The sequence below is a fragment of the Macaca fascicularis genome, chromosome 10, assembly GCF_037993035.2.
Source record: "Macaca fascicularis isolate 582-1 chromosome 10, T2T-MFA8v1.1".
Taxonomy (NCBI): domain Eukaryota; kingdom Metazoa; phylum Chordata; class Mammalia; order Primates; family Cercopithecidae; genus Macaca; species Macaca fascicularis.
This window is the reverse complement of record NC_088384.1, coordinates 90816275-90828753: the sequence shown is the minus strand read 5'-3', so window position 1 is coordinate 90828753 and position 12479 is coordinate 90816275. Positions and strand designations below refer to the sequence as shown.

The 12479-nt window shown below is 40.9% G+C and overlaps 1 protein-coding gene across 13 annotated transcripts in view; it reads left to right on the top strand.

The window, feature by feature from the left end:
- The window catches only part of NCOA6 (nuclear receptor coactivator 6), a 119066-nt gene that overhangs the window by 45109 nt on the left and 61478 nt on the right, over window positions 1–12479 (top strand). For all 13 annotated transcript variants that reach the window (XR_012419295.1, XR_012419294.1, XM_074005083.1 and 10 more), the window contains 2 exons: window positions 2716–2999; window positions 8396–8551. Coding sequence is in view for 11 of the 13 variants with exons in the window: in XM_074005083.1 (XP_073861184.1) it covers window positions 2765–2999; window positions 8396–8551 (391 nt within the window). In the remaining 2 variants the exon portion in view is untranslated. The remainder of the gene's footprint in view (window positions 1–2715; window positions 3000–8395; window positions 8552–12479) is intronic.

The window sequence follows — 12479 nt, the reverse complement described above, 5'->3', positions numbered from 1 at the left end:
TCCACCTGCCTTAGCCTCCCGAAGTGCTGGGATTACAGGCATAAGCCACCGTGCCCGGCCTATTTTATTTTTATTTTTAGAGACAAAAATCTTGCTATCACCCTTAATGGAATGCAGTGGCACTATTGTAGCTCACTGCTGCTTCAAACTCCTGGGTTTGAGGGATCCTCCCGCCTCAGCCTCCTGAGTAGCTGGAGCTATAGGCATGCACACCCAGTTAATTTTTTTATTTTTTGTAGAGACAGGGTCTCAGTGTGTTGCCCAGGCTAGTCTTTTTTTTTTTTTTTTTTTTTTTGAGACGGAGTCTTGCTCTGTCACCCAGGCTGGAGTGCAGTGGCCGGATCTCAGCTCACTGCAAGCTCTGCCTCCCGGGTTTACGCCGTTCTCCTGCCTCAGCCTCCCGAGTAGCTGGGACTACAGGCGCCCGCCACCTCGCCCGGCTAGTTTTTTTGTATTTTTTAGTAGAGGCGGGGTTTCACCGTGTTAGCCAGGATCGTCTCTCTATCTCCTGGCCTCGTGATCCGCCCGTCTCAAATTGCTGCCCTCAAGCCATCCCCCAGCCTCACTATTTAAAAAAGAAAAATTGACTGGACATGGTAGCTCATGCCTGTAATCCCAGCACTTTGGGAGGCTAAGGTGGGAGAATCACCTGAACCTAAGAGTTTGAGACCAGCCTGGGCAATATGGCAAGATGCAATCTCTATAAAAAGTTTTAAAAATTAGCTGGGCATGGTGGTACATGCCTGTAATCCCAGCTGCTTGGGAAGCTGAGGTGAGAGGATCACTTGAGCCCAGGAGGTTGAGGCTGCAGTGAGCCATGTTTGTGCCACTGCATTCCAGCAACAGAGTAAGACCCTGTCTCAAAAAAATAAATTAAAAAAAAAAAGTTAAACAGTTTTTCAGTTACTTTTTTTTATTTATGCACGGAATATAACCATATTACAGCAGTTTTGTATTTCCTAATGATTTGCAGCATATTTGGAAAATAGGAAAATAAAATTTATCAATGATCCTACCAGCCTAATATAGTTGCTTTTTAGGGGATTAATGTTCTTATCCTTTTTTTTAAAAGAAACTTGTAATTATAGTTACAAGTATAAAGTAATAATTTATAATATTTTAATAATATAAATAAGTGCCATAAATAAATAAAAGGCTGGACATGGTGTCTCACGTCTGTAATTCTAGCACTTGGGGAGGCCAGGGTGAGTGGCTTGCTTGAGCTCAGAAGTTCGAAACCAGCCTGGGCAATGTGGCAAAACCCCATCTCTACTAAAACTACAGAAGATTAGCCGGGCATGATGGTGCTTGCCTGTAGTCCCAGCTACTCAGGAGGCTGAGGCAGGAGAATCGCTTGAACCTGGGAGATGGAGGTTGCAGTGAGCCGAGATTGTGCCACCGCACTGCAGCCTGGGCACCAAAGTGAGACTCTGTCTCAATCAGTCAGTCAATCAATCAATGTTGTGTTATAGTTAAAATTATAAGGGATTATTTTATTAGAACATTTGTGGGAGGTTCTTAGGTTTCCATGCCATTTTTGCTTACCACAAATGCTGGAAATTAATGTTCATTCATTTACTTTTGGGTTAAGTATGTGATCTTCAGTCCCAAAGCTAACAGAGGAAATGGCCACACTGTGTGATCTACATGTACTTTTTGGTAAGCAGTATACCTGAAAATAGCAGAAAATGTAACTTCTTTATATCTAAAAGTTAGGAAGCAATTTAATTCTGTCCAGAACACAGTTCTTTATTTTCATAAACGTCTATCAACCCCTTTTTTGGTTTTTTTTTGTGTGTGTGTGTGTGTGTGTGTGTGTGTGTGTGTGTGTGTTTTGAGATGGAGTCTCACTCTGTCGCCCAGGCTGGAGTGCAGTGACACGACCTCGGCTCCTTCAACCTCTGCCCTTCCGGATTCAAGCAATTCTCCTGCCTTAGCCTCCTGAGTAGCTGGGAATACAGGCACACACCACCACACCCAGCTAATTTTTGTATTTTAGTAGAGACAGGGTTTCATTATGTTGGCCAGGCTGGTCTCAAACTCCTGATCTCAAGTGATCTGCCCACCTTGGCCTCCCAAAGTGCTGGGATTACAGGTGTGAGCTACCGCACCCAGCCCTTTCATGTAAGAATTTTTAAGTGTTTATTTCTGAATCATTATTTTCAGCCATTCCACTGTTAATAACCCTTTAAACATTGTTTAAAATGGCTCATGAAAGACTTCAGAATTTTAGGTAATCATCCAGTTGCTATTAGTCAGGTCTGGTTGTGCTTTGTAGTTTGGAGAAGGAAGAGGGCTTTAGAAACCTTGGCTCCTTTTAAGCTTTTGTCAGGACAGAAGTAGGGAGAGTCTTGGGGAGCCCCTTGCTCTGTGGGGTCAACCAGCCTATAATTCCCAAAAAGTATGTGCTTGTTTTATTTTCTTGTGATCCTTTGTTCCCTTCTCCTGACATTCTAGGCTTACAAAAAAGTGGCATATAACATAATAAAAAGAATGTTAAATTTAAGACTGGTGTATTTTTATTTTTGGTAATAACTGTAAGAACTAATTGTTTTAGAATATCATAATTAAAATAGCTTATCTTCTTTTTTGTAATTTCTTAATTATAGTATTTCCTTATGTCAAATAAATTATAATTTTCATAGAACTATGAATTATACATTGTTGAATGCATAACTATGCATTGTAATGCTCTTTTGTATCTTCTCTTTTCAGAAGTTTTCTTATTGTCGGCTTGGCACATGCTTCTGGAATAATATTCACCATGGTTTTGGATGACCTTCCAAACCTAGAAGACATCTATACTTCCTTGTGTTCATCAACAATGGAAGACTCAGAGATGGATTTTGACTCCGGACTAGAAGATGATGACACAAAAAGTGATAGTATTTTGGAGGATTCCACAATTTTTGTGGCCTTCAAAGGAAATATAGATGATAAAGACTTCAAATGGAAATTAGATGCAATATTGAAAAATGTGCCCAATTTGCTACACATGGGTAATTTGCTTTAATTATTTTTTATTCCTGTTACTGTTTTTGAAATGTTTGCCCTTCTATGGCTATCTTGAGTTTTACAAAGCAAGTTTGCTAAATTGGGTCAAAAGGCCGAATTTAAGTGCAAAGGTAGAATTTTAGGATTTTAAAAATATACATGTTTTCTTTCTTTTAAGTAACATCGAAGAGCTTAACATAAAGTATTTCTTATCGTGGAAATTGTTGGATAATCTGCTGTAGTGGATAAAAGTAATTCTCAATATCCAAATTTATTTGTTTTTAACTCTCTGGACTTCATTTTCCTTATCTGTAAATTGAAATCTTTAAGGACCCTTAAAGCTTAGAAAACTTACTATTCCATGAGTCTGCTTATAATGCACTTTAAATTTATTCCCTTAACTTTTATATCAGAAGTCACTAGCTGACAACTTGCTGGATCCAGTCTGCAACCATGTGTTATTTGGCCCACATTAGTGTTTGAGATTTAGTTTGTTTTTAATGTTTGAGTTTCATTGCCAGTGCTTTAAAAATTGAGATATATTGCATGAAAATCCAGAGTTTTACATTTATCTTTTAAAATAGGAAGATCTGGTAACATTGAGTTCTCCCTCTTTCCCAGATGGTACTAAGTAGCAGCTGCTACTGAGAGCAACCCCACTTCACCACATTTCCCATCTGGCTTCTTCACACATTTAGATTACCTGTCCAGATCTTATAGGCATTTGTGGTTTTGAACCTTGATTTAGATGTTCTCTATTCTAGTTAGCACAATTATCTAATCCGTTCAGACACAGTGAAAAGCGTAGATTTATTCCTTTAATCACAAATCCTAAATTGATCAAGAGTTAATTAGCTTTTTTTAGGCTTGGGGGTTTTATCTTTGAGATTGTTATCTGGAGGGAAGCTGTTTTTTCAACTGCTTTTTACTGTGTTGTATACGATTCTTCATAGTTATGTATTATTTTTAGCATACAATTAAGAATTTTTCATGTCGTTATCAACATTATTGTAACCATAATCATAGTTATAATATATATTATAAAGGTCTAGCTGGGCCTGTAATTGTTCATTGCTCTTTATTAATTACTACATTTTTCTGTTGTTTATATATTGCTGAATCAATTTATTTATGGCTTTCAAATAAATTACCAAACCTAGGCCAGGCATAGTAGTTCTTACCTGTAATCCCAGTGCTTTGGAAGGTTGAGTTGTGTGGATCACTTGAACCCAGGAGTTCAAGACCAGCCTGGACAATATAGAGAGACCTCATCTCTACAGAAAATACAAAAATTAGCTGGGTATGTTGGCGTGCGCCTGTAGTCCCAGCTACTCGAGAGGCTGAGGTGGGAGGATCACTTGAGTCCAAGGAGGTCAAGGCTGCAGTGAGCTCTAATAGTGGCCCTGCACTCCAGCCTGGGCAACAGAGTGAGACCCTGTCTAAAAAAATAAATAATAAATAAAAGTGGGCGCAGTGGCTCGCGCCTGTAATCCCAGCACTTTGGGAGGTCAAGGCGGGCGGATCAATTGAGGCCAGGAGTTCGAGACACGCCCAGCCAACGTGGCGAAACCTCGTCTACTAAAAATACAAAAATTAGCCAGACGTGCTGGCAGGTGACTGTAATCCGAGCTACTCGGGAGGCTGAGGCACGAGAATTGCTTGAACCCAGAAGGCAGAGGTTGCAGTGAGCTGAGATCACGCCACTGCACTCCAGCCTGGGTGACAGAGTGAGTGTCAAAAAAATAAAAATAAATAACCAATTCTAGATTTATGGTGCTATCAGATTATATTCTTGGTCCAAAAAAATTTTAAGTCAAATCTCTCAAATATGAAAGTTCAAAAAGATTTTGATAAGATATAACTATTAGGAATATGGATTTTTCTGCAAGCATATTACAAGTGTTAATACCGTAAGCAAATTTGATGTTTGTGTAGAATATGTACAAGATTCCAGTACACTTCAGAGTGGGAAGAAGTCCTGCAGTGTCTATGATTGGTGGCCAGGATCCCCAAACTTCCTGCCTTTTGCTGTTTGGAAGCCTACGTGTAATGGAAAGGAAATTGCCCTGAAAATCAGAGCTGGGTTTTAATGACATCTCTGATGCTACTAGTTAGCCACAAGATTCTGAGCAGATCACTTTCTGGGCCTTGGTTTCCTCACCTGTAAAATAGTCTTGGACTAAATATTGTCTAATCTTTTCTAAATTCCTGTGATTGTGTTATCTCATTCCTTTTAGCAAGTTTTCCCTTTTTTTTCCCACATTAGAGCAAGTGAACTCCATATCTGGAAAAGTTAACATTCAGTGTACAGTGGTTTAAGAGCTGGAAGGGGCTGTAGGCAACATGTAGGCACTTTCCTCTATCCATAGATATTTCTCATTTTGAGAAAAGATATTCCTCTATGACCATTATCTCTTTTTTTCCTTCTTTTCACAGGTGTTGAATGACCATTATCTTAATATTAGAATGTATAACTGAATGAAGGATACAGAAGATTCAGTTTAGCTGAGTTAATAACAAAAGAGAACATTGTTTTGCCTGAGGTTGTTGAATAACTTTTTTTGTTTTTGTTTCTTTTTTGAGGCAGTGTCTCACCCCATCACCCAGGCTGGAATGCAGTGACATGATCTCAGCTCACTGTAGCCTTGACCTCCCAGGCTCAAACAATTCTCCCACCTCAGCTTCACAAGTAGCTGGGACTACAGGCGCACACTACTGCACGTGGCTAATTTTCTGTTTATTTTTTGTAGAGATGAGTTCTCACTATGTTGCTCAGGGTGGTCTCAAACTCCTGAGCTCAAGTGATCTGCCCACCTTGGCCTCCCAAAGTGCTAAGATTACAGGCATGCACCACTGCACCCAGCCAAATAACTTTTTTATCAGCTAACTATGCCTGGGATTTGCTTTCCAACCTGTAAAATGTAACTACATTTAATAGTACCTCCTCAATTACTTAACTTTTTTAAAAATTATTTTTTATTGTATAATACACATAAAATTTACCATGTTAACCATTATTAAGCATACAGTTTAGTGGAAATTAAATATACTCATAATGTTGTGCAACCATCACCACCATGTGTCGCCCTAACTCTTTTCATCCTGTAAAATTAAACATCTCTGTCCAGGCACGGTGGCTCACGCCTGTAATTCCAGCACTTTGGGAGGCCGAGGCAGGTGGATCACGTGGTCAAGAGATTGAGACCATCCTGGCCAACATGGTGAAATCCCGTCTCTACTAAAAATACAAAAATTAGCCAGGCATGGTGGTGGGCGCCTACAGTCCCAGCTACTTGGGAGGCTGAGGCAGGAGAATTACTTGAACGCGGGAGGTGGAGGTTGCAGTGAGCCGATATCGCGTTACTGCGCTCCAGCCTGGTGACAGAGTAAGACTCTGTCTCAAAAAAAAAAAATATATTGAACATCTCTAACCATTAAATAACAACCCCCCATTTCCTCCTTGCTCCTAGCCCTTGGAAACCACCATTCTACTATCTGTTTCTATGATTTTTGACTACTTCCTTCATATAAGTGGAATTTTGCCTTTTTGTGACTGGCTTATTTTACTTAGCGTAAGATGCTCAAAGTCCATTGATGTTGCACCATGTGACAGGATTTCCTTCCTTTTTAAGGCTTAATAATATTCCATCGTGGCCGGGTGCAGTGGCTTACGCCTATAATCCCAGCACTTCAGGACGCCGAGGCAGGCAATCATGAGGTCAGGAGATCAAGACCATCCTGGCCAACATGGTGAAACCCTGTCTCTACTAAAAATACAAAAATTAGCTGGGCGTGGTGGCACACACCTGTTGTCCCGGCTCAGGATGGTGAGGCAGAAGAATTGCTCGAACCCAGGAGGCAGAGGTTGCAGTGAGCCAAGATCACGCCACTGCACTCCAGCCTGGTGACAGCAAGATTCCGTCTCAAATAATAATAATAATATTCCATTGTATATATATACCATATTTTACTGATTCATTCATCTGTCAGTAGACATTGGGTTGCTTCTATATCTTAGCTATTGTGAGTAATGCTGCTATGAATATGGTGTACAAATATCTCTCTGGGACTCTGCTTTCAGTTCATTTGAGTGTGTACTCTGAAGTAGAATTGCTACATCTTGTGGTAATTCTGTTTTTAATTTTTTTTGAGAAACTGTCGTTTTCCACAGCAGCTTGTATCCTTTTACATTCCCACTGACAGTGCACAACGGTTCCAGTTTCTTTTTTTTTTTTTTTTTGAGATGGAGTCTTGTTCTGTTGCCCAGGTTGGAGTGCAGTAGCGCAATCTTGGTTCACAGCAACCTCTGCCTCCTGGGTTCAAGTGATTCTCCTGCCTCAGCCTCCTGAGTAGCTGGGACTACAGGTGTGCACCACCATGCCTGGCTAATTTTTGTATTTTTAGTAGAGATGGGGTTTTGCCATGTTGGTCAGGCTGATCTCAAACTCCTGACTGATCGAACTCAAGTGATTCACCAGCCTCAGCCTCCCGAAATGCTGGGATTATAGGTGTGAGCCACCATGCCCTGCGGATTCTGTTTCTCCATATCTTCACCAATGTTTATTTTCTGTGGTTTTGATAGTATCATGGTAATGGTTGTGAGGTGGTATCTTATTTTGATTTGCATTTCTCTAATGATTAGTTATGTCAAGCATCTTTTCATGTGCTTATTGGCCATTTGTGTATCTTTTCTGGAGAACTGTCCTTTGCCTTTTTTTTTTTTTTTTTTGAGACGGAGTCTCACTTTGTTGCCCAGGCTGGAGTGCAGTGGCACAATCTAGGCTCACCACAACTTCCACCTCCTGGGTTCAAGCAATTCTCCTGTCTCTGCCTCCCGAGTAGCTGGGACTACAGGTGCGTGCCACCATGCCCAGCAAATTTTTATATTTTTAGTAGAGACAGGGTTTCGTTATGTTGGCCAGGCTAGTCATGAACTCCTGACCTTGTGATCCACCCACCTCGGCCTCCCAAAATGCTGGGATTATAGGCATGAGCCTGTTCTATTAATTTAAACTTAACCTCTCTCTTCTTTTTTATGATCCTTTCTCCATCTTACTGCTTTCCATTTATTCATTGCCTGTGATGTGCCAGGTACTATGCTAGGTTTTTCTGCATGTATTATCTAATTTGTACTCAAAATCTGATGAAGTAGTTTTTTTCATAGTTTTAGAAAAGAAAAAGGTAAGTTTCAGAAAGGTTAAATAGCTCATTCATGGTCATCCAGGTGCTAAGTGGCAAAGCTAGGATTAGATTTGAGTATATAGCTCCAAAGCATGCTCTGTTAGCTATTCCAAGCTGGTGCTCCACCTTATTCTTTTACTCTTTTGGTTTGTTTTTAATTCCATCTCTCCTCTGGTGGATAAAAGATTACTAATAAAATTCTTTTTCTTTCACAATCAAGAGTCCAGCAAGCTAAAAGTACAGAAGGTGGAGCCCTGGAACAGCGTGCGTGTGACATTCAACATCCCCCGGGAAGCAGCGGAGCGGCTACGGATCCTTGCTCAGAGCAACAACCAGCAGCTTCGGGATTTAGGGATTCTCTCCGTTCAGATTGAAGGTCTTTTACTTTGCCATGTGCCCATCTAGACCAGAATCATTACAGTAGTAGAATATAGCATGATTTTCTATGCTGCTTTGTCTGTTCCTCTGCTCTTGTGTTTCAGAATGCCAAGCAACTCATGTAACTTGTACTTTGCTTTGCAGCACCTTAGATGAAGAGGGACTGACTGAGGTTATTGCTGGGTCCTGATGGTCTTTACATCTGTAGTCTTGGTTTCCATTCCTTTGGCTAATTTTGACCATCAGTCTTTCAGACTTTGATTTTGCTGGCATCCTGACCAGGAATTGATTTGTCTTATTTATTTAGTTGTGTGGTTTTCTTTGTTATTGTTGTTTTTAGAGATGGTGTCTTTCTGTGTTGCGCAGGCTGGACTCAAACTCTTGGCCTCAGATGATCCTCCCATCTCAGCTTCCTGAGTAGCTGGGACTACACCTGTACCACTGTACCCAGCTTAACATATAATTTAACTTGCTTCCTTCCTTCCACCAAATAAAGTTTAGTATTTTCTTTATTCGTCTAACAGATTACGAAGCCTTCAACAGTCCTCTCCTTTTGTAGCAGTGTTCATTTTTTCTTTTCTTTCTTTCTTTTTTTTTTTTTTTGAGGCAGAGTCTCGCTCTGTTGCCCAGGATGGAGTATAGTGGCGTGATCTCAGCTCACTGCAACCTCCACTTCCCAGGTTCAAGCGATTCTCCTGCCTTAGCCTCCCGAGTAGCTGGGATTACAGGCACGTACCACCATGCCCAGCTAATTTTTGTGCTTTTAGTAGAGACGAGGTTTCACCATCTTGGCCAGGCTGGTCTCAAACTTCTGACCTCAGTTGATCTACCTTCTTCAGCCTCCCAAAGTGCTGGGATTACAGGCGTGAGCCATCATGCCGGCCCACAGTGTTCATTGTCAATATTTTTACCAGAATGATCTTTTTCAAAATGAAAATTAGATGAGCAGGCGTGCACGCGCCGCGCACACACACACACACACACACACACACACACACACACACACCCCTACACCCCTAGATTAAAATCCTACTATCTCTTGGTACACACACACACACACACACCCCTACACCCCTAGATTAAAATCCTACTATCTCTTGGTATTATTCAAAGAATGAAGACCAAACTCCTTACCATGACCTCAGGCCTTGCATGGTCTCACCTCTACCTTCTTCATCCAGCCTTATCTTATATAACTCTCCTCCCTTGCCCCCTGTGTTCCAGCTTCTCAACTTTCTCTTCCTGCTGCCACAGGTCCTTTGTATTGATGTCTTTTCTGAATGAAATACTATCCCCTACCAGCCCCCCTTCCCCTAGTTCATGCCTGCTCAGCCTTCAGGTATCAGCTTAAATCTTGAGGATGTATTCTCTGAACTCCTTTGGCAAGTCAGAGTCCTTTGCTATGTGCTCTCACAAAAGTTTGTTTCTCTCCTTCAGATCATGTATCTCACACTTTCATTAGAGCAATTATTGATTGTTGTTTTATCCCCCATAGACTATAAGCTTTAGCATTTGGAATACAGTGATAAATATTGTCCTTACTGTTATAAACTCGGAAGAGCTTATGACTTTAGTAAGGAAGACAAACCTGTGAGAGATATAAGTACCTACCATGTGTGGGAGAGCTCTTTGGAAGCTCAGTGAACTAGACCCCCCTCTTCCCCTCCTGTGTTGATACAACCAGGTGACAACCAGCAATTCCAACTTTCCCTTCCACAGTAGGCCAGGTCCTCCTGGCCCTGTGCTTACGTAGAACCTAAATGCTCCGTGAAACCTCAGCAGCCGAGGTCATCATTTTGTTTATAGGAGTGAGACACATTTTATGCAGTCTAGCATTGTAGGTTGCTGTGCCCTCAAAGGGGAAATACCAACAAACAGATTATTTAGAAAGGGTTATATGTAGATTGAGAAATGGGATAAATTTCACCACTTAATAAATGAGGGGATAGTGGCTTAAACAATAACCACTTTAATTTGAAAAATGTGGAACTATCGAAAAGGATCCAGAAAAGTATAGTTAATTCACAGCAATCTGTAGGAGGAACTATTAGGAAGAGTGGAAGTCGAACAACTGTTGGATAAAATAACAGTGTGTGGGCTGTTTATACTTTAAGGGACACATAAGTGGTTTCTTTAAAACCCCACGTTTTATGGTCTCTGTTCCTATTTAAAGACTTCAAAACCTTAATTGATAGTGTTTTTCACTGGAGAAAGAAGTACCAGTTTTATCTCTTAAGCAGACCTACTTCCTAAAAGGATAAAATGCTGGTTCTCCCTTAATATTATAGCCATAAATTCAAACATGAGTACTAGCAAGGAAGCAAATAGATAACATATTTTAAGAAATTATGAAATTCACATATGACAATGATTATCACAATACAGAAAGAGTTCTTTAACTTTTAGGCTACATGTGTGTCCCAGATGATCTCTGTTCTTACAATCCTGGGAATTCAGGCAGGAGTGAAGTGATGGCAGCAGCTATTGCTTTTGTGGAACTGGGCTATTGATTTTGTAAATTGTAAGAAGGAATGTTGGCCAGTCACGGTGGCTCACGCCTGTAATCCCAATACTTTGAGAGGCTGAGGTGGATGGATCACTTGAGGGCAGGAGTTTGAGAGCAGCCTGGCCAACGTGGTGAAACCCCGACTCTACTAAAAATATAAAAATTAGCCCAGCATGGTGGTGCATGCCTGTGGTCCCAGCTACTCGGGAGGCTAAGGCAGGAGAATTGCTTGAACGCAGGAGGCAGAGGTTATGGTGAGCCGAGATCATGCCACTGCACTCCAGCCTGGGCGACAAGAGCGAAATTTTGTCTCAAAAAAACAAAAAGAAGGAATGTTGCCACTGTCATGTCTGCTGCAAGGCTTGAGGGACAGGTTGTTCTCGCAAGAGTCCATTCTCCATTGACTAATACTCCCTGTACCCTTCCTTTTTTAAGTTTTGGCCAGGGAGTTGGGGAAACATCTTTTTGAGGACATTTTGTGCCACCTCTGTAAATTCATGGTGATCTAAAGTGGTAGTCTGCTAACTTTTTCTATAAAGGGCCAAGAATAAATATTTTTGGCTTTTCAGGCCATAAGATCTCAACTCAACAAGTACTCAGCTCTGTCTTGTAGGGCAAAAACAGCCATAGGCAATATGTAAACAAGTAAACATGGCAGGATTTCAATAACACTTTATTTAAATAAACATGCAGTGGGCTGCATTTGGCCCACAAGACGTAGTTTGTGGACCCCTAATTGGCAAGTTTGGGAGCCCGTAGTGTTCTCTTTGACATGAATTGGCATATATGCAGTTGGCAAATAGGGGAATAATAGCAGTATAATGTGGAAATTCTGTTTATTAAGATGTGATTTTTTTTCTTAGGTAAGAGGAGCTGGAATAGTAGAAATAGAATTATAATTATCAACAAGAAAAAGCTTTTCACTCAGCTGTTGCATGTGTGGGAGTCTTTTCAGCTCTATTAAAATTAAGGATGAGAGTGTGCATTCGTGTGCCTTCCTGACGTGCGTCCCCCAGCCTTGCGTGGCTCTCAGCTCATGACAGGTTGCATTTCTTCCTGTGTCCACCTTAATGGCAGCCCCACTGGCTCAGAGCTCCACTACATCTGCATTATCTCAGCAGCTTTAACCAGGCATTTCCACTGCATTTTTTCTGGTATTTTGCCTCCACCAGTTACTGCTTTTATTAGAGCTCTGGTTACAAAGTCTCATAGGTTTTCAGTTTGCCCTAACCCTCTTATTGTGAGTATGAGATTTGATAAATGTGAGGTTTTCCAGAACTTAATTTGTCATGTAGAAAAATGCCTATAATCCTTTGTAAGGTTATAAATAAGATGACTGTTTGTATTTTAAAAATAGCTAATGAGCACCTGCCATGTACCAGGCACTATTTTATGTATAAAGGATATATTATAGATCGTC